Below are 22,371 nucleotides of genomic sequence, written 5' to 3' on the forward strand. Positions count from 1 at the left end.
CTTTCAACAGTGACTGTTTTGGTCAGTGAAAAGCTTAAATGGAGATCTGAGAAGTCTTCAGAATGTTTCCCATGAAGCTATTGCTATCTGACCTCTATTTTCTTCCTACCATTGATACTTAACATCTCCTCTCAAAGATATGTTATTAAACATACTACATATGTAGAAAAAATCACATATATTAAAAAATAATAATAACCCTGAATTCATTGTTCATCATGAATGAGAACTTTCATAAAAAATGTTTTATTAACAAATTAAAATATAGCTTAAAGCCATTTAGGGAAAACTATCAGTCCAATATGAACTAGAGGTGTGTCAGAATACTTGGTTCCTGGAACTGCCCTGATCCTGACTACTGCATTTGACCTCTCCAGCCACTTAACTCTGACAAGATCTTTAATATTTTAGGAGCTTGAGACTATTCTGCCACTTTTTCCTAGGCCCTGGGGGGAAAGTTGAAACAAAGAAGAAAAGCAGCAAAGGAGAACAGTGAAAAAGGAACTGTCTCCATGATTAACCCCCCACCCCCAAAGCAAAGTATCTTTTACATGTAGTCTCATATGCTGCATTTTGTCTCCCTAGCAGCAATATACACATCTCCCCAGGGCTTAATTCAGAAACCAGATCAAATGAAATTCACTTCCCTGACAGAGAGATAGCGGGCTCCAGTGGAAGGAGCTTTGTTCTGGTCTCTGATGTGTTGCTTAATGTAACCTTGAACCTCTGGTTCTCCTAGGTCCCCTGGGTGAAATGAGAGAGGATGTCCCAGGCTCTTTCTAGCTCTGACAAATTCCAGAATAAATGCAGCTGGTTAAAGTTATCAGAAGTTCTTCTGCTTCTTTCCTCTTCCATTTCCTTCCCGCTGAGAAGCCACTGAGAGAAGGTAGAGAGGCATCCAAGAATTAGAGTAAATAAACCTGGGGCAGGGGCGAGGACAGTCTGGATGGACATCAAGACATTCTGAAGAAAAGCCAGGTGGGACCTGAGAAGACAAAGAAAAATGAGAACACAAAATGCTAAATTTTTTTTCATTTTACCTTTTTCAGGTGGTTTCAGAAAAACCTGGGAAGACTTACACGAACTGTGAAATTCATGCAAAGTGAAGTAAATAGAACAAGAATATTGTACATGGTAATAGCAATATTGTAATGATAATCAACTGTAAAAGACGTAGCAACTCTGATCAATAGAATGATCCACAACAATTCCGAAGGGCTCATGATTAAAACAAAATGCTGTCCACCTCTAGGGACAGAACTGATGAATTTTGTGTTCAAACTGAAGTATATTTTTTCTTGCTCTTTTTTTTTCACATGGCTAATATTTGGCATGACTATACACATACACACACATATATATATATAAAATCATATTTCTTGGGAGCAGCTAGGTGGTGCATTGGATAGAGCACCAGCCCTGAAGTCAGGAGTTCAAATCCAGCCTTAGACCAAACACTTGACACTTACTAGTTGTGTGACCCTGGGCAAGTCACTTAACCCTAATTGCCGGGGGGGAAAAATCATATTTCTTGCCTTCTTAATGGGGGAAGAAGAGGAGTGAAGGAGAGAATATGGAATTGAAAATTCCAAAAAAAAATTTCTCCTTTTAAAAATGTCTTAATATTTTTTTATGTTACTATTATTTCCCAATTATTCTATTCTTCAGTAGAACCATCCCTTATAACAAATAAATATGGTCAAGTGAAGCAAATTAACAGGTTGGCCATAAATGAGGCAAATAAATGCCTCATTCAGCAGCTATTGTTCACTACTTCTGCACCTTGGATTTACTGTAACAGTCTACTTAAAACTTCTATTGTTTAGTCAATCAAATATATATTAAGCAAACATCTACTGTATTTAAGACACTGTGCTACCCTCCATTTCTTTGTAGAGCTGGGAGATGCTGCATATAATGTAAGACTTTTTCAATATGTTGGTTAGTTTTGCTGCATTATTTTTCTTCGTCATTCTTATAAGGGTTGGTTCTCTGGGAGGGTGGAGTTAGAGGAATACATTGGGAAATATAGGTGATGTAAAAATAAGCCATTAATAAAATTTTATTTAAAAAAGATGCTGTGCTAAGTGCTATGGGGGATCAAAAGCATGTAGGACATTAACTCTTGCTAATGTTAGTTTAAGGAACTAACAGTCAAATTGGGAAAACTAGACATATACTGGTAAACACTAACAGTACAAAATAATGTATAAGAGCAGGCAAACTCTGCTATAGGAGTTAAGAGGAAAAGCTCCCAATTGAATGGATTATCAGTATAGAAAGGCTTTATAGAGAGTCTGCAGCATCATTAGGAAGTTTTTTTTTTTTTTTGGTGAGGCAATCGGGGTTAAGTGACCTGCCCAGTCACACAGCTAGTAAGTGTTAAGTGTCTGAGGCTGGATTTGAACTCAGGTCCTCATGACTGCAAGGCCAGAGCTCTATTCACTGAGCCATCTAGCTGCCCCCCCCTTTTTTAAAGTGCTCTATTTTTTTTAACTTTTAGGCAATTGGGGTTAAGTGACTTGCCCAGGGTCACACAGCTAGTAAGTGTCAAGTGTTTTGGTCTGAGGCTGGATTTGAACTCAGGTCCTCCTGACTTCAGGACCAGTGCTCTATCCACTGCGCCACCTAGCTGCCCCTAGGAAATTTCTAAAACGCTATAGTTAGTTTTGTTGAACTGTTTTTTTTTCTTTTAACATGAGATGGTTTGCTGAGTGGGTGCAATGTCAAAAACAAAATATATAAATTAAAATTGGTTTACATTTACATACAGCTTTTAAGTTTATAAGGTGTTTTAAATTTGTCATCCCATTTGATCCTCACAGGTATTATTATCCTCATTTTACAAATGAAAGAAATACAGGCTAAGAGAAATGCTCATAGGCATAAAGTTAGTAAGTGTTTTAGGCAGATGTCGCTTGATGTCAATTCTAGTGTGCCTGACACCCTGCTACCTACATCACTGAAGATCTTGTGATGATCAAACCTGACAGAATGCGTGGAAGTATTTTGAAAATACAAAGCTGTTGTCATACTCTAAGCTACTGTTAATGTTATATTTGAAGATGACACCATCCACTGTACCATTAACCACACTGCTGCTCCCAGAATCAGCAGCACTGAGCCACGGTGACTCCTCCGGACATTACTTCTGCTATTTAGATAACAATAGTTGTCCTTATTTTGAACTTGTTAAGGATCCTGGGAAAGTAACTTTGCCATGTAAACTTCCCTTTGCACAAAAAGAGGGGAAAATGTGAAAAAAAAATGTAGCAGTTCTCTTAGCTGAAGTGGCAAAGAATTGTCTATAAATTGGTGAATGATGAAACAAGTTATGGTATGTGAATGTAATAGTATATCATTGTTTCTGTAAAAAATAACAAAAGGGACGGGTTTGGAGAAATCTAGAAAGACTTAGATAAACTGATACATTGAAGTGAGCAGAACCAGGAGAGCAATTTATACAATAATAATAATATTGTAAAGACAAAACAACTTGGAGAGACTTAAGAACTTTGATCAATACATGTCCAACCACGATTCTGAGGGACTGATGATAAAGCAGATTACCTCACAGGTGATGTACTTAAGATGCAGAAAGAAACATACATTTCTGGCCAAAATAGCAATTTATTTTGCTTGACTATGCATATTTGTGACAAGGACTTTTTTTTAAGATTATGTGGTAGGAAAGAGAAAACAAATGCTTGTTAGAAAAAGAATCAAATTTCAAAAAACAACAAAAATAAAAGCAGGGGTAGGGGGCAGCTAGGTGGTGCAGTGGATAGAGCACCAACCCTGGAGTCAGGAGGACCTGAGTTCAAATATGGCCTCCGATACATGCCACTTACTAGCTGTGTGACTCTGGGCAAGTCACTTAACCCTAAATGCCTCACCCAAAAAAAATAGATAAAAAAGGAGGAAACCTAGAACTCAGCTGGACTGTGATCTCTGCTAAGCTATATAGCCTGAGCTGAGGCTACAAATGTCCTTACCATAGTAACATGACTGCTAATCCTACCTAAGTTCTCTCCAGGCTCTCTCCCTGGGCTGGTGCTGGCTCATTTATGCCTTTGGTCCCCTCTTCACCACATTGGGGTGATTTTCCAGAAGGGCCATGTAACTCCCACTCACTCTCAGAGTAGAAGGGGTAACCCTAATGTGGGCAGGATCCTCTTCTACTTCTTGTCACTGTAGGGCCTCACTGTTCACCCCAGTGCTTCTCATATGCACAAATCAATCACAATGACACCTTTGACTCTTGAATATGAAACATTTACTAAAACAGAAGGCGAAACCAAGCATAATCATAACATTTGCTCAATAGAAAGCAAAAGCAGGAATAATCAAAATATGAGTCAACTCATCAACCTGAGTCACATTCTCCTACCAATGAACACAGTGTCCATGAGGGAGACTCAGCATACACTTAGAGAAACCTAGAAGTGAGGCATGTGAGTGGGGAAACCCACATGTTTAGGGCAACTCAAGACTCCGGTTTGCAGTTCTGGATATCGGTGGTCTCATTTAGGGAGCTGTCTATATTGTGAAGCAACTTCTCATCCTGAGATTCTTTATCTCCTGCAAGATGAATCCACTCCTCTGCAGTTCTTGGGCCACTGAAACTCTTAATGAAGCAGCCAGCAGCATCATATTCTTTAATTGAAACAGCAGCCCTATGCCAAGGGCCAGTTCCTTTGTCTGTGCACTGAAGCAGTATTAAGTTAATTCAGTGACAAGAATTTTGTTCTCTCAAGCTAGGGATCTGCAAAATTCAGATCTAGGGCTCTCTTGGTTCTCAGGAGTTTCTCCCTTTCAAACCATAGAGGGCAACAGAGAGCAATGCATTCAACCCCCTGAAGCTCCCTCAAGCTATATAGATAGCGCTAAAGAGCAATTCAGACAAGTCCAGGCTTTTTTCTCCAGCAGCCAGAGAGCTGTACTCCAAAATAACTCCTACCTCACATGCAGGGCTCGCCTGTGGCTAAATCAGCTCTCAAACTCTAGGTGGTGCTAAAGAGCGTCGCATACAAGCTCAGCCAGCTTCTTCATAGAGCAAGAAAATTTTGCTTTATCCAACTAGCTTCTATCGGTTATAGAGTTCTACTCCAATAAGCTCTCTCCATCAATTATGAAATCTTCTGGACTACTTCAGTCAGCTCTCTCTGCTGACTCATCCCAATGATACTCTTCTCTTTAGATTCTCCTCTGTTCTGCTTTCTTTCTTTCTTTCTTTCTTTCTTTCTTTCTTTCTTTCTTTCTTTTCTTTCTTTCTTTGTTTCTTTCTTTCTTTGTTTCTTTGTTTCTTTGTTTCTTTCTTTGTTTCTTTCTCTTTGTTTCTTTGTTTCTTTCTTTCTTTCTTTCTTTCTTTTTTTCTTTTTCTTTCTTTTTCTTCTTTCTTTCTTTGTTTCTTTCTTTCTTTCTTTCTTTGTTTCTTTCTTTCTTTCTTTCTTTGTTTCTTCTTTCTTTGTTTCTTTCTTTCTTTCTTTCTTTCTTTCTTTCTTTCTTTCTTTCTTTCTTTCTTTCTTCCTTCCTTCCTTCATTTCTCTGCTTTTGTCTCTGTCATCATCTTCTTTCTTCAGGTTTCAGTTTTTCTTCAGATCCCTGTTTCTCTTCTCCACTCTGGTTTCTAATGTCTTGAATCAGGGACTTTTCATGGATAGAGAGAGACCCACCTATAATCATGGTTGAGAAACATAGTGTTCACAGTTCTATCAAATCATAGTCTCCCAAGCTATTTTCTGTTGTTTAGATTTTCAGCTATATCCTTCAAAAGCCTGAAAATAGGCACATGTAAATGAACTGCAGACAGCCATGTGCTGAAGTCAGCTTTACATCAGTCATTGCTCTTGACTTTGAACTTCTTTCAAAACAGGTCCTTTTAGTACATTTTTCTAAGGGATTGTTTCCTCTCAAGTCCTAGGAACTGTTCCAAGCTGCTTTTCTCACACAATTGTCCTTTTGTTCTGCCTCTTTCAGCAAATAAACTGTCCATATACAGCAGGGGTAGTACTTCACATATTTGTTTTGTGTGTACTTGAATACAGGCATGTTGTCTCCCCCACACAGTGTAAGCTCCTTGAGACTGGATTCTTTTGTTTTTTGTCTTTGTTTCCTTAATACCTAGCATGGTGCTTGGCTAAGAGTAGGTATTTGATTGCCGTTTATATGATGGTCTATTTAGAGAATCCTAGAAAATCAGCAGAAAGAATAATTAAAATAATTAGCAACTTCAGTTAGTGGAAAGAACACTAGCCCTGGAGTCAGAGGAACAGTCAGAGAAACTGTGTCCAATGTTGACTCTCTATGTAATCTTGGGTGTTAGTCTCCTCATCTGTAAAATGAAGGGATTGGACTGGATGGCTTGTCAGGTTCCTTCCGGCTCTAGATCTAAAATCCTATGAAAGTAGCAGAATATAAAACAAACTCACAAAAATCAACAGCTTTTCTATATGTTACCAATAAAACTTAGTAAGAAGAAATGGAAAAAAGAATTGCATTCAAATAATTATAACATGCATAAAGTATCTGGGAGTCAACCTACAAAGACTCTCACCCTTGAATACAATTTATAGAAATAGAAGAATATAAATCATTAGAAAGATATTTATTGTCCACGGTTGAACCACACCAATATAATGAAAATGATGTTACCTAAATCAATTTATAGGTTGAGTGCCATATTAACCAAACTACCAAAAATTACTTAATAGGAGTAAATGAGATAATAACAAAAGTCACATGAAGTGACAAAATTTCATTCATTCTTTTTGTTGTTGTTGTTGAGGCAGTTGGGCTTAAATGACTTGCCCAAGGTCGCATGGGTTTAAGTGACATGCCCAGAGTCACACAGCTAGTGAGTTATGTGTTTGAACTCAAATCTTCCTGACTTCAGGGCTGGTGCTCTATCCACTGTGCTACCTAGCTGCCCTCATTATTTCAATAGATAACACGGGGAGAAAATAGGAGAAAGGGACATAGGATTACTAAATCTCAAACTATACTATAAAGCATCATCAAAATGAGTCAATATTGGTTAAAAATAGAAAAGTTGATGATGCAATTTGGTAAGCAAAATCCAGAAGTAACGGAACACAGTCAGTTGTTATTATATAAGTCCAAAGATGACACTACTTATGTAAGAATTAACTATTTGGCAAAACTCACTGAGAACACTGAAAAGCAATTTGATGATAATTAGGTTTAGACCAATATCCTATAGTATATATCACAATAAACTTCATCTTTTCAAAGAACTATAAGAGAATGAAAGAAAATAGTTTACATAACAATGGCTAAAGTGAAAAACTGTAACAAAACAAGGTATAGAGGTAAAAGATAAAATGGACACTTTTTATTATATCAGATTGAAAAGTATTTGTATGGGGGCAGCTAGGTGGCGCAGTGGATAAAGTTCCAGCCTTAGAGTCAGGAGGACCTGAGTTCAAATCCAGCCTCAGACACATAACACTCACTAGCTGTCAAGTCACTTAACCTCAATTGCCTCACAAAAAAAGAAAAGTGTTTGTATAAACAAAATCAAAGCAGCTAGACTTATAGGAAAATCAATTAATATGGGAAAATTTTGCACCAAATATTTCAGATAAAAGTATCCCTGATATCCAGTGGTTATAGGGAATGGGTATAAATATATAAGAATAAGAACCTTTCCCCAACAGATAAGTGGTCAAAGGATGTGAATAGCCAATTTTCAAAAGAAGAAATGGAATATATATCAGAATGCTCCAAATCACTAATAATAAAAGAAATCTGCATTACAACCACTCTGAAGTATCACCTTATGCCCTTCAGCTTACCAAAGATGATCAAAGGTGAAAATTACAAACGTGAGAGGACCTGTAGGAAGATAGGCAAGCTAATGTACTATTGATAGAACTGGGAAATGGTCCAATCATCCTTGGAAACAATTTGGAGTTGTACCAAAAAGTCACTAAATTGTACTTATGATTTACCTCTACTAGGCATATAATCCAAGGAGGTGAAAAACAGAAGGGAAAGTCTCATACGTATAACTAATGTAGAGAGAATGAGGCTTTTTGCTGGCCAAAAATACAACACACAAACAATTAGGCTTTCCTCTTGACAAATATGAATACTAGGGACAGGAATGTATATTATGTGAGTGAAGGATACTGGTACCATTTTCTAGCTCAAATTCATTTTCAGCTAAACCAGAGAAAATCTTGGAACTATGTAAGACTATTTAACCATAAGTAAGGTTGTTATCTACTACTGAAAGCTTTGATCTCTGATTCAGACATAGGGGTTGAAAAGGACAGACTTAATCTTATCTTGGGGGCCCTCAGCCTGGCTTTTGTTATCTGGGTTTGATGACTATGACTGAAGAGCCTTCCTACCCTTATTAGGATAGGTTCTAGTCAATATATCCTTCCACTATATCCTACCTTCCTGAAGGCCTCAGCAAAATAGTAATCCCATGCCCAGTGAGGAGCATGCCCAAAGGAGATGTCATCATGCCTGAAAAGGAGCCAGCCAAGCAGAACAATGTGTTCAGTAGAAACACACGCCTACTGAAAGAAGCACGAGCATAACCAGATGATATCCTGCCATTTTGGAAGTATGACTCTCCCCCCCTCTCCCCCACATGTTGTTACCTGGTGTGAACCCATCGTTTTCCTTCATATCATACTTGATCTCTATGCACACTCACTTTCCCCTCTATTTTTATGAGGAGACTGCTGCATTGAAAATATTCCTACCATGATACTTCATTTAATGTTTTTAAAAAATCCTATGTCTTTTGGGTTACTGTAGGTAATGTAGTCCCACTGGTAGGGATATATCAACTACCATTTTGAGTGGATATAGATCCATAGAGAACCTTGAACCTAGGATTGCTATTCTGAGAGCCCCATATGTGAGAGTGAGGTGCTAAAGGTGCTGCACAAAAATATCAGTAACAGCTGCTTAAATAATAGCTAATATGTTTTAGTGGCTCGAGAGCAGGTCTCAGAGCTAGGAAGACCTGCTTCAAGTCCTGCCTGTGGCTGTCCCTATTGGCTATGCCACTCTGGAAAAATCCTTATTAATTCTGAGTGTTTTAAACAACTCTGAGACTATGAATTGTAGAGAAAATGCTGACTTCCATCGGTAAAGTGAGTTTCTTTATTCAGGAGTTCCCTGTATCTATGAAATCACAAGTCTCTCTAATCTCTATCTCTAATTTTTAATAGGAAAGTTGGTATCAATTGAGGAATGATTTAATAAATTTAATTAAATTTAATAAGTAAAATTTTATAAATAAAATAAATGAAATAATTATTAATTTAAATTGTAGATAACAATCTTATGGCTTGATAGTTTTGCATTAAATACTAATGTAACAGAAAATTATTACTCTATAAGAAATGACAAATATGAAGAATTCAAAGAAACTTGGGAAGAGTGAAGAAAGGAGAAGCAAGAGAACAATTTGTACAAGGATCACAATAATGTAAAGTTAATCACATAACCCCCCCCCCCAACTTCATGACTCTAATCAATGCAGTGTCCAATCATGACTTCAGAGGCCCTCATGGTGAAGCATGCCTTCTGCTCTTTGTCAGAGGGCAGGCCACAGGTTCAGGATGAGGCATACATTTTCAGACACGAACAATATCTTGTTTCATTTGACTATTTATTTGTTATGAGAAGGTTCTACCAGTGGAGGAGGAGTCATGGAGAAATGCTATCGGTTTAAAAAAAGAAAAGTCAATAAAACATTTAAAATAAGAAGAAAAGGTATAGTTTGAGTTAATTTAAGTTGGTCAAGGAAGGCTTTTTTTTTTTCTGGTGAGGCAATCAGCGTGAAATGACTTGCCCAGGGTCACATAGATAGTGTCAAATGTCTGAGGCTGAATTTGAACTCAGGTCCTCCTGACTCCAGGGCTAGTGCTGTATCCACTGCACCACCTAGCTGCCCTAAAGAAAGCTTCTTGAAGACAAGTTTGGAATAAAGTTTAAGAGAAGGAAGGGAACACAGATTGCCAAAGAGGAAGAAGAAAGGCTTTTCAGGAGTGGCTGATTTTAGATGAAAAAACCACAGAGTAGAAATGAGGAAGTTTTGTTCTTTGGAGGTGATGGGAAATAGTAAGAGACTAAAGTGAGGTGATTAAAGCAAAGGTATGCTAGATGATAAAGGGCCTTCAAACATGACAAGTTGAAATTTCATCCTGAAAGCAAATGGAAAGCAATGTATGATCTTAAGTTTCTTGTCTCAGATGATTCCAGGTGATAGGGGAGGGGGATAGGGGAGATTGTTAGGTTACCTTCACACACTGGCTGCCTTGCCAGATGTTGTAGCCCGTTCAACATTGGCTAGTGGGAACACCAAGTCATTTGCCTCTTCCTCTGTGGCTGCCACAGCGAGTCCTTGGGGGACAGAGTAGAGGCCAGCCTCTGGTTGTTTACAGACTAGAAGAAAAATTACACATGTATTTCAGTCATATTTTGGCTGTGTACTTTTTCAGCCTTCATGAGGGCATAGATTTGGAGCTGGAAGAGAGTCTAAAGCTTATCTAGTGACAAGATTCTAGTCTAATCCTCTCATTTTGCAGACAAGAATACTGAGGGGAAATGACGTGCCCAAAGTTACATAAGGAACAAGTAGAAGAGCTGGGATTTTACTCCAAGGTGTATTCACGAAATCCAGTCATCTTCCACACCATGTTGCCTTCCTTCAGACATTAGAACTTGGAAAGGCCTATGAAGCCACCTAGTCTCTCCTTATTTGGCCTGTAAGGTGGATTCTTCCCAGGAGATATTCTCCAATGAACCTTTCTCATAGAACTATAGAATGTCAGAGCTGGAAGAGACTTTGGAGGTGACCTGGTTCACTTTACACACTTGGAGAGTAAGCTTCAAATGGGAGAAATGACTTGCCCAAAGTTATACAGATATAAGAACATGAGTCTTCTGACTCTCAATCTAGTACTATTTCCAAAAGCTCTTCATGGTCCCCTCTTCGGGGACTTGGCTATTGATTATTCGCTTTTATGGTCAAGAAATAACAAATAACTCCATCTTCAAATTTCCTTTGCTTGCTGTCACTTCATTACTATCCCTAGAAGTCTTCACAATAACTTCAGATAATCAGGCTTTCAACTTTGTCCAAGAAATGCATCTATTTTCCACTTGGTGGGGCTTAAGGGATAAGAGATAAGAGTGGCAAAGAGTCCAGTGTTAGTCTATGGTCTAGATCAGTTCTCTAAATGTAAAAGAGAGCAGAATGTAAAGGGTTTAGCAGCAGGAATGAAAGACAAAGTTCTTCATTGTGTTCTGCATGGTTTGGGGCACAATGGGAGCTAAATTTATTCACATCAGTCCAAAAGTCAAGTGGACCTTGGAGAGTTCTCACTATGGGTTAGGTGGAATAGAGAAAAAGAGAGATGAGAGATGAGGGACTTTAATTCACAAGAGAGTTGAGGAATCCAAAGGCTATAGATTGGCTCCCCAAAGAGCCATAAACATTTCCCATGGTGGGGGGAGGGGGGGAGGCCTCCTGGCAACTTCAGTTAAACAGAGAAGCAGCAGATGGCAGAGGCACCTCATCAGAGAAGTAGCACCACAATCAAACCAGGGAAAAACAGAAGACTGCAGTGCAGGAAATGACAGCTTAGCAAGATTCCAGCAGATGACAGCACAAGTTCTTCAAGGAAGAAATCAATGGCAGCTTCCAAGGCAGTGATTGGACACAGCACTGGAAATAAGAGCTGTCCAGGCTTTAAGTCTTCCCTTTTCCACTAGCAGTGTGACTCTGCGAAAGTATGCCTCTCTCTCTCTCTCTCTCTCTCTCTCTCTCTCTCCTCTCTCTCTCTCTCTCTCTCTCTCTCTCTCTATATATATATATATATATATATATATATATATATATATATATATATGAAGAAGGAGGAGGAGAAGAGGAGGAAATACTTTCCTTGTTATATCCTTATTAGCCTGCTCAACCAAATGCCTTTACTTTGAATTACTATGTCCTCTGGGTTAGTCTGATGAAAGGGAAACTTTAGGTGTGGGTCTGTGGGTCATGGTTTAGATATATGCATACCTAAAGAGTACCTTGAATCTTGGTCTACATTTGAGGGAGTCAAAATGAAAGGCCTGGGTTACACAAAAGCTACACTTTGATTTACAAAAAATAACATCATAAATCTCCCTCCTTTTCTTCACCATCACTAATTCCTTATTTAGAGATCCATTTCCAAGGAATGAAAATAATAAAAATTCTCAATAGTCTTATATTTTCCTCAACCTCTATAGCATTTGCAGGAATGAAGGTAGAAGGTCTGGGACTGTGATTTCATCAATGTAGGAAACTCACTTTTTTATAACTGGAGGTTAAATGATTTGTCTGAGGTCACACAGCCCTCTATCCACTACTGCACCATGGCACCTTTTCCTGAATTTACATTAAATAAGAGATCCATTCTCCCAAACTCTATACTCTAATATTTGCCCCTCCCAAATCTGGGGTTGGAATTTTAGTTGGTATCAGAAATGTTTTCTAAAAAATCAACAGTTCCCAAGATCTTAGATGGGAGTTAAATATTAGAAAGTGAGCATAAGAGCTTTTTAGTTATCCAAAGGGGAAAGCTGCAGTCTCCACAGTACAAAGCAAGTTAATGGGATCATGAATCAGATGGTACTTACACTGGCAGTGGTGTCGTTTCAGATACAGTATCAAGGCTATGAAGAAAAAGCAGATACTTATCACTATAGAAGCAATGATGGATGGTTGGAGAGTTGGCTCAGGGGGTACGTCTCTTTCTGTGGGGAAGGCAAGAAAGAGTATGAGCTACAAAGCTATGACAGCAGCCCTCTACCATTTTGATCCCTCGCAGATGATAGGAAAGGATATTCTCCACTTCTTTGCCTAAACTACTATACAGTGTTCAACAACTGCAATTTCCATTACATAACTTTTTAATCAAACACCATCTTGATCTGAATAAAAAGAGACCCCAAATCTATAACAACAACAATGGCTATTAACTGTAATAATTATTGTGCAGTTGTTTCAGTCATGTCTGACTCTTTGTGACCCCTTTTGGGGTTTTCTTGGTAAAAATGCTGCAGTGGTTTGCGATTTCCTTCTCCAGCTCATTTTAGATAAGGAAACTGAGGTAAAAAAGGTTAAGTGACTTGCACAGGGTCACACAACTAGTAAGTGAGGTTGGATTTGAACTCAGGAAGGTGAATCTTCCTGACTTCAGGTCTGGTGCTTCATCCACTGTGCCACCTTGCTGTCCAATTGTAATAATCGCAACTAATATTAACATTTAGCACTTTAAGGTTTACAAAGTACTTTACGCATATTATCTTATTTGAGCCTCACAACAACCTTCTGAGTCGGGTGCTATTATTATCTCCATATTATAAATGAAGAAATTGAGGCTGAAAAAGGTTCTCTGTCTTACACAAGGTCAGTTATTAAGTGCCTGAGTTAGGATTTGAACTCAAGACTTTCTTATTCCAAATCTAGCACACTCTCCACCAAGTCACCTAAGTGGTCTAACATAGTAAGCTTCAATCAACAAACAAGTTAAATACCCATAACATGCCAGACACTTGCTACAATCCTGAATGTACAAAGACAAAATGAAATAGTCACTGCTGTCAAGGAGCTAATGTTCTACTGGGGTGAAGGGTAACAATGTATATACAGGGACATGCAGAATAAACACAATGTAATTTCAGGGGACAGGAAGGGTTAAATAGTGAAATTAGGCCAACACTGAATGAAATTTCTTTGAAAGAAAAAATATATTGGTATACACTGAAAATAACACCTTTAAAGCCATACTTAGATTTGATACATACCCAGTTTGGGAAGAAACATGAGGTTGATAATCAGACCAAAACAAACAAACAAACAAACAAACTTGTGGGCAGTAAATATCTAGATGGTGAATACCAAGGATGAAAATCAATATTATAAAGATATCTTATTTTGAAAAAGGTATATTACCTTTCCACCTCATATTTTGAAATTCCTATTTCTGTTTACTATTAACTAATCACAATCAACTTGCATTTCACTTGATCTATCTTTAGCCTCACCTTTCTCTTGTTCTTCCCTCTTCCTTCCTTTCTCTCTCTCTGTCTCTCTGTCTCTGTCTCTCTCTCTGTCTCTCTCTCTTCCTTCCATCCTCTCTTATTTTTTCTCTTTCTTCCACTTTCTGTCAATCTCTCTATCTACATACGTGTATATAAATGCACACATATACATGTTATATATACATATACGTATACATTCTGTGTCTAAAGACACATGCACACACACACACACTCAATTTCCTCAGCAGAACAGACATTCCCTGAGTTCAAGCCCTTAGTAACTTTCTAAGACATAGTACAGTCTACTTATGCATGTAAGATAGAGGTGAGGGGCAAGATAATGAACTTGTGCACAAACCACAGCTAGGCATAATGCCAGGATCATTATAGAGGAGAGTCAAGACAATTCCAAGGGACTTATGATGAAAAATACTATCCACCTCCAGAGAAAGAACTGATGGAGTCTGAATATAGATCAAAGCATATTTCTTTCTTTACTTTCTCTTCCTTCCTTCCTTCCTTCCTTCCTTCCTTCCTTCCTTCCTTCCTTCCTTCCTTCCTTCCTTCCTTCCTTCCTTCCTTCCTGTCTCTCTCTCTCTCTCTCTCTCTCTCTCTCTCTCTCTCTCTCTCTCTCTCTTCCTCTCTCTCTCTCCAAAAAATATTGAAGAAAATAACACCCAAATGGCAAAAGAGCTCCAAAAAGCCAATGAGAAGAATGCCTTAACAAGCAGAATTGGCCAGATGGAAAAGGAAGTCCAAAAGCTCACTGAAGAAAATACCTCCTTAAAAATTAGAACAGAGCAAATGGAAGCCTATGAGAAATCAAGACATCATAAAACAAAACCAAAAGAATGAAAAAAATAGAAGACAATGTGAAATATCTCATTGGAAAAAAACTGACTTGGAAAATAGATCCAGGAGAGATAATTTAAAAAATTATTGGACTATCTAAAAGCCATGACCAAAAAAAGAGCCTAGATATCATCTTTCAAGAAATTATCAAAGAAAATTGTGCTGATATTCTAGAACCAGAGGGTAAAATAGAAATTGAAAGAATCCACCAATCACCTCCTGGAAGAGATCCCCAGAGGAAAACTACTAGGAATATCGTAACCAAATTCCAGAGTTCCCAGATCAAGGAGAAAATATTTTTAAGGTGTTATTTTTTTCAATTTTTTTTTGGGTCTCCTTTAGCAAGCTGTTGACTTGTTTTTCATGATTTTCTTGCATCACTCTCATTTCTCTTCCCAGTTTTTCCTCTACTTCTCTTACTTGCTTCTCAAAATCCTTTTTGAGCTCTTCCATGGCCGGGGACTGATTCATATTTTTCTTGGAGGCTTTGGATATAGGAGCTTTGACTTGGTTGTCTTCTTCTGGTTGTATATTTTGATCTTCTTTGACACCGAAGAAAGATTCTATGGTCTGACTTTTTTGCATAGTTTGCTCATGTTCCCAGCCAATTGCTTGAGGTTTTTTTTTTTTGGCTAGGCAGTGGGGTTAAGTGACTTGCCCAGGGTCACACAGCTAGTAAGTGTTATGTGTCTGAGGCCAGATTTGAACTCAGGTCCTCCTGAATCCAGGGCCGGGGCTTTATCCACTGCACCATCTAGCTGCCCCACAATTCCTTGAGTTTTAAACTCTTTGTTAAGGTACAGGTCTGCTTCCAGTGTGGAGAATGTACTGTTCCAAGCTTTGAGGGTTTTGTGTAGCTGTTTTCAGAGATATTTCTAGAGACCTTAAATTTTTAGTTTTTCCAAAGTGTTATGATCAACAGCGAGGTGTTTACTCCTTTCTTGGTCTATAATCTGGTCTATGAGTGACCACAAGCATTCTTTTCTGCCTCGGAACTGTGAGGAGGATTTTCTCCTCACCTCTGCCACAAGCTCCACCATACCAGCTCTCCTTCTTGCCCCAGGACCGCCACCCAGAACTGTGACCCAGATCCAATCATGAGCAAAGCAAGAGAATCCTGTCTCAGCACCAGCAAAGAGATCAGCCACTCGATTCCCCCCTAGTCTGTGGGCTGAAAGCTCCAGAAGTAGCTGCTGCCCCAGGGCTGTACCAGGATTGGGGCTGGGCTTCTCTCTCACTATGGTCACAGATTTTTCTACTGACCTTCTAAATTGTCTTTGGCATCTGTAGGTTGAGAAATCTGGAAACGGCCACAGCTGCTCGTGATTCAGTTCCCTGAGGGCTGCTCCTGGTTTGCTGAGGCTGGTCTTTGCCTGTGCACCCATGCTGAACTGCGTTCCTCTCCCAGCCAGGTGCAATAGATCTTTCCAATCAACCATCCAGGTTGTCTTGGGCTGGAAATTTGTTTCACTCTGTCTTTTTGTGGGTTCTGCTGCTCTAGAATTTGTTTAGAGCCATTTTTTACAGGTATTTGGAGGGCTTTGGGGGAGAGCTCAAGCAAGTCACTGCTTTCACTCCACCATCTTGGCTCTGCCGATAAAAACTTTTTTTAAAAAAGAAAAAGAAGAAAGTCAAGAGGACCGAAGTTCAGCTGCAGGTACAATCCTATTAAGGGGGGAGCATTCATGCTGGACATTCCTTTTTCACTCCAGATACATTCATGCAGGTCTTGAGAGGAACAAGAGATAGAAGTGGATAGTTTAGGTCAATAATATGCCCTCAATGTCACTGTCACTGGGCATAAGATGCTATTGGAAGTAGTAGCCTATGTCCTTTCTCAGCTCCTTGGCTGACTAGGTCACAGCAACTAAGAGAGGGGTAGAATAGATGGTTGTTGTTGTCGAGTCACATCTGAGCCTCCTTGACTTTCTCTGGGGTTTTCTTGGCAAAGATGCTGCAGTGGTTTTCCATTTCCTTCTTCAGCTCATTTTGCAGATGAGAAAATGAGGCAAACAGAGTTAAATCGCAGCTAACAAGTAGCTGAAACCAGATTTGAACTCAGGTCCTCCTGACTCTAGGACTGGTGCTCTAACCACTGCGCTACCTAGTAGCCACTGCATAAAATAAGAGATGAAAGGAAAACATCAGTTCATTGGTCTCCTGGTTTCTACTTCATCTTTGGAACAGCTTGCAAACAACTATTAAACACTTATCAGCTTATTGATTTCATTGTTGTTCCACAAATCCTTATTTCAATCAATTAGTCAGGAAGAATTAATTAAGTGCCTGTGTGCCAGGCATTGTTAGGTGCCAGAGATAAAAAGACGAAAGTGAAAACAGCCCCTGCCTCCAGTTTGTATTCTATCGGGGAGACATCATGTACATAAATAGGCACGTACAAAATAGATACAAGGTGATTTTGGGGGGAAATCCCCAGCAGCTAAGGGGATAAGGCATGTGCAGAAGGAGACACTTGAGTGGAGCCTTAAAGAAAACCGGAGATTCTGAGACGTGGAAGTGAGGAGAGAATGCATTCCAGGTATGGGGGACAGCCCGTGCAAAGGTCTGGAGATGAGAGATAGAGAGCTATGTGTGAGGAGCAGCAAGGCTGGTTTGGTTGGGCTAGAGAATGAGTGGAGGGGGAATAACATATAATGGTGCTGAAAAGATAGTTTGGGGCCCGGTTGAGAAAGTCTTTAAATGCCAAACGGGAGAGTTTGTAATTTGGTCATACAGGTCAGTGTATCATAAATTTAAAGTTGAAAGGTATCTCAGCAAGAAGAAATACAAATCCCTGATTTTACAAATGAGGAAACTAGAAGCCTGTGTGATTTGCCCAAGATCTCATAGGAAGTAAGTAACAATAGGGAGCCCATGGAGTTTCTTGAGTAGAGCGATGACATGGTCAGATTTGTGTTTTAGGAAAATCAGTTTGGGAGCTATGTGGATGGATTTGAGACAGATGGGGGAAATCTAAGGCAGGAAGACTAATTAGAAGGCTATCAATGTCATCCAGGTAAGAGGCAATGAGGGCCCGAACTAAAGTGTTGGCTGCATGAATCGAGGGAGGCGGATTGATGTGAGAGGTATTGTGGAGGCAGAAACTGTAAGATTTGATAACTGACTGGATATGCAAAGTGGGGATGACAATGAGGTGGTGAACCTGGGTGACTTGAAGGATGGTGGTACCCTCAAAACAGGAATAAGATAGTTTAGAGCAAAGGTAGGCTTAGGGATGCTGGGTGGCACAGTGGATAGAGCACTTGGCCTGGAGTCAGGAAGACTCATCTTCCTGAGTTCAAATCCAGTCTCAGACACTCACTAGCTATGTGACACTGGGCAAGGTACTTAACCCTGTTTGCCTTAGTTCCTCATCTGCAAAATGAGCTGGAGAAGGAAATGGCCAACCACTCCAGAGTCTTTGCCAAGAAAACCCCAAATAGGGTCATGAAAAGTTGGACGTGACTGAAACAACTCAACAACAACAAAAAGGCTTAGGGGAAAAGATAATGAGTTTGGTTTAGGCTATGTTGAATTTGGGATACCTTTGGAACATCTAGTCCAAAATGTCTAGTGGAGGGGCAGCTAGGTGATGCAGTGTATAGAGCTCTGGCCTTGGAGTCAAGAGGACCTGAGTTCAAACCCAGTCTCAGACAATTGACATTTACTAGCTATGTGACCTTGGGCAAGTCAGTTAACCCTGATTGCCTAAGCAAAAAACAAAAACAAAACAAAATGTCTAGCAGACAGTTGGTGATTCCCAGATTTATATATCTAGCTCTAGCTTCTCTACTGATTGCTAGATATATAAATCTGGGAATCATAGAGATGATAGTTGAATGTGAGCTGGGTGATGAAGTCATCAAGAGAAAGGATGTAGACAGAGAAGAGGGTCAAGTTAGAGACTTAGGATATACCTACAGTTAGAGGGCATGTTGTGGATTATATTCCAGCAAAGGAGACTGAGGAGTGGTCAGATAGGTAGGAACCAAGAGTGTCACAAATCCCAAGAGACAGAGAGTATTTTAGAGGAGAAGGCGGTCAACAGTATCAAATGCTACAGAAACTTCAAGAAGGATAAGGACTAAAATAAGCCATGAAATTTGTCAGTTAAGAGGTAACTGGTGACTTTAGAAAGAGTCATTTTAGTTGAATGATGTGTCAGATTACAGAGGGTTTAAAAGACAGTGAGAAAAGAAAAAAAATTAAAGTCATGAGTATAGATAGTTTTTCAAGTAGTTTAATTGAGAGAGGAGAGCTATAGGATGCTACGCAACAACATTGTTGTTAACTTAAAAGATCCAGGCTCTAGAGCTGGAGTTGACCTTAGAGGTCATCTAGTCCATCTCCGTCCTTTCACAGGTGAGGAAACAGATGGCTAAGAGGTTAAATGACTTGCCCAATGTTATACACATGCTAAATGGGAGAGAGGGGATTTGAATTTAGTTCATGTGACTCAAAATTTAGCACGCTTTCTGCTGCATCATGCAGCTACATCCCTGGCATAAATAGATTCACCCTAGATGAGGCCATGGTGAGTTATTTGTAAGAGAAGTAGGTGATGCCCAAATTGGACAGAATTTCAGTAGCACGGTATGTGAGAAGCCAAGAAATGATTCCCTGCCTAGACAGAGGCAAACATAATTGTTGGGTTTTTTTTAATTCTCTTAAAATTATTACAGATCCATCAAAAGTCAGAGATTCCTTGACCTATTTATGCAGAGGGTCCAAAATATGTCATTGGCCTTTGCATAGGTCTCCACTAGACAGTGGTAAACCACTGAGTTAGCAATAGAGGTGGCTAACTTCTGGGTTGAGTTTTTGACTTTTATCTTAACTTAAAGAATGGTATCATCTTTACTCTTTCTCAACTAAATATTGGTATCATTTCAGTTCTCAGAAAACCTCAGGAAGGAATGAAGTTTGTGCCATGGACTTTGAGTAGGGGTTTTTAAGCCTATGGAGCCATTCTTAAAATAATGTTTTTAAATAAAATAAAATACATAGGATTATGAAGGAAATCAATTATATTAAAATAAAAATGAAGGTTTTCCTCCCATCCAAGCTCATGGACCCTCTGAAATCTATCCCAGGTTAACAACTATTGGTCTAGATTGTAAGCATGACCTTGTCTAATCAGCATTGTTGAGCAGTGAAAGAGAAAATTAGCCAATGGAACTTTCAGTACTGAAGCATGTCTGCTTCTTTCTCCAGGAAGAAGGTAGTTTCTAGAAAATGACAGCAGATATTCAGAACTGTTTTCATGGATATCCTAATTGAAATGTTTTCAGGATGGTTTAAACCAATGGCAAGCACTGCCTCCCACCCCTAAAAGCTCATGACTTTTTTCCCCCTTTTTATGGGGGGAACCCCTTAAATACCAAAAACCAAAACCAAAACCAAAACCATCATTTGATTTATGTGAAATTATAAGGTCACTCAGATTTTAATAAGTTTAATTTAGTAGTTCCATCTTTTAGTCAGTTTAATCTGAAAGATTTTTTGCTTTTGAACAATGACAGCTGAAAAAGCCGTCTGAGAATGTGACAGCCACTGAATTTGTCCTTTACATTCATTCATTCTTTTGTAGATTTTCCACCTACCCATAAATCTTAAACACAGAATTGCCAGACCTCTTTTAGTTGTGTTGCTATGGACAGATCTTGAAGACACCATAGTCTAGAGCAGATAATGTGTATTGATGATCTCTGCTATCTGAGTAATTTTGACCATGTGGACATCATCAGGAATAGTCCTCTATGGGCAGCTTGCTGCTGCAGTGGGTAGAGAACCAGCCCTGGAGTCAGGAGGACCTGAGCTCAAATTCGGCCTCAGGTACTTTAATTGTGTAACCTTGGCCAAGTCACTTAATCCTGATGCCTCAAAAAGAAACAAATAAACATAAAAAGGAATAGACTTCTATTATCTATTTTTTAAAATATTCTGAACTAAAGTATCAAAAAAGAGCACTTCCATACACAGAGAGCAGAAGACAAAAAGAGAATTCTATTTGGAACTGTGAATCTCCATTTCACTCTGCTTGTTTTTTTTTTTTTAAAAAAACAAACATAAAAATAAATGCTGATTGTCAATGTTTGACTATGTCTAGCAATGTTAGGGATAGAGGCATAAATAGCAGTTGTAAGATCTGGAGCAATTACCACAAAAGGCTCCTTTAATTCAACTTTTTAAGACAAATTTTTTTTTCCAGGGAAAATCTTGGGACACAAGTTCCAGCAAGCATACAACTACAGAAAGTGCAAGGCTGCCTTCAGTAGGGAAAGGCCGGGAAGGACTTCTTGCTAAGTAGGTACTAATGTTAGTTTCTGTCTGCCAAAGGACTATGAGAATTGTAAGTGTGCCCTAAATGTTAGTACCAAAGGGCAAAGTCCTGATTTTCTCACCCTAGTTATAAGTTTTGGTGCTACTTTTTTTTTTCAAGCAAGAGGTATGGCTGGGCTGTGGACTGCACATGTAAAGATAGGAAGTTTGGAATGTTTATAGATCTGCAGAAACAGCTGTTACTTCATTCAATCGTATGCTAGCAATTGCCTGGCAGATTTTATCGCCTAGAAGCTTTTTTTTTTTTTAGTTCATCTAAGCCCTGTAGTGCTCCTAAGTCTGTATAGCACACATGTGCAATAACGATTTTTGCCTGCTTAGACTTTGTTAAGCAGAATGTAATGGAAAGAACCCTAGGTTAGCAATAACAGTAAGTCAGTATCAAAGTCAAGGCTAGATTCCTGACTTAACTCTACCGGCCTTATCTTTCATTCATCACATGTATATCTTGTTTATACACAGTTGTTTACATATTGTCAACCTCATTAGACTCAGCTCCTTGAGAGTAGGGATTGTCTGTTGCTTTTCTTTATACAGTTATCTCTTCCACTTCTCGGTGCTTAAAGGTGTGGCTCCCCCTCCATCTGTACAATCCATGTAAAATTTTTTGTTTCTCCCTTTGTACCAGAGAAGTCTGATTTTTTTCTTTTTCTTTTATGGGGTGTTTACAGCACCTAATTGTAAAATTTGGGTGAAATATTTAGTCACAGGCTCTGTGCTGTCTCCTGGCCTTCACATGTCTTCTGAAGCTTTCACAAAACCCCCAAAATTCACATTTAATTTCTTATGCCAACACCTGATATATTGAAACCATGATGGGGAAAAATCCCAATGTGGAAGAGATAACTGTATTCTCAGCACGTAGGACAGTGCCTGGAGCATAGTAGGCACTTAATAAATGCTTGTTGGCTGGACTTGACTTATTTGCAATTTGAGGGGGTTGGATTTGATGATCTCTAAGGTGACCTGTAGCTGTGAAATTCTGTGGTTCTACGTATCCATGACAGAAGCTATATAATGGAGTGGAAAATAGCAACAATGAATAGCTAGCATTTATATAGCACTTGAAGGCTTGCAAAGTGCTTTATAAATATTCTCTCA

General features: G+C 39.0%; 1 protein-coding gene across 5 annotated transcripts in view; it reads right to left on the bottom strand.

The window, feature by feature from the left end:
• Positions 1 to 230: 230 nt before the first annotated feature.
• Positions 231 to 22,371, bottom strand: part of CD80 (CD80 molecule) — a 37,931-nt gene continuing 15,790 nt past the window's right edge. For 2 of the 5 annotated variants that reach the window (XM_020985871.2, XM_078146718.1), the window contains 3 exons: positions 12,670 to 12,786; positions 10,290 to 10,434; positions 231 to 985 (listed from right to left, as the gene is read on the bottom strand). In XM_020985871.2, the coding sequence (XP_020841530.1) occupies positions 10,292 to 10,434; positions 12,670 to 12,786 (260 nt within the window). In that variant the 3' untranslated portion in view covers positions 231 to 985; positions 10,290 to 10,291. Of the gene's footprint in view, positions 986 to 5,860; positions 6,191 to 10,289; positions 10,435 to 12,669; positions 12,787 to 22,371 lie in introns of those variants that run through there. The other 3 variants (XM_020985870.2, XM_020985872.2, XM_020985873.2) reach the window with 3 other exon arrangements.

This window comes from Phascolarctos cinereus, unplaced genomic scaffold (assembly GCF_003287225.1).
Source record: "Phascolarctos cinereus isolate Bilbo 61053 unplaced genomic scaffold, phaCin_HiC Scaffold_726;HRSCAF=1367, whole genome shotgun sequence".
Taxonomy (NCBI): Eukaryota; Metazoa; Chordata; class Mammalia; order Diprotodontia; family Phascolarctidae; genus Phascolarctos; species Phascolarctos cinereus.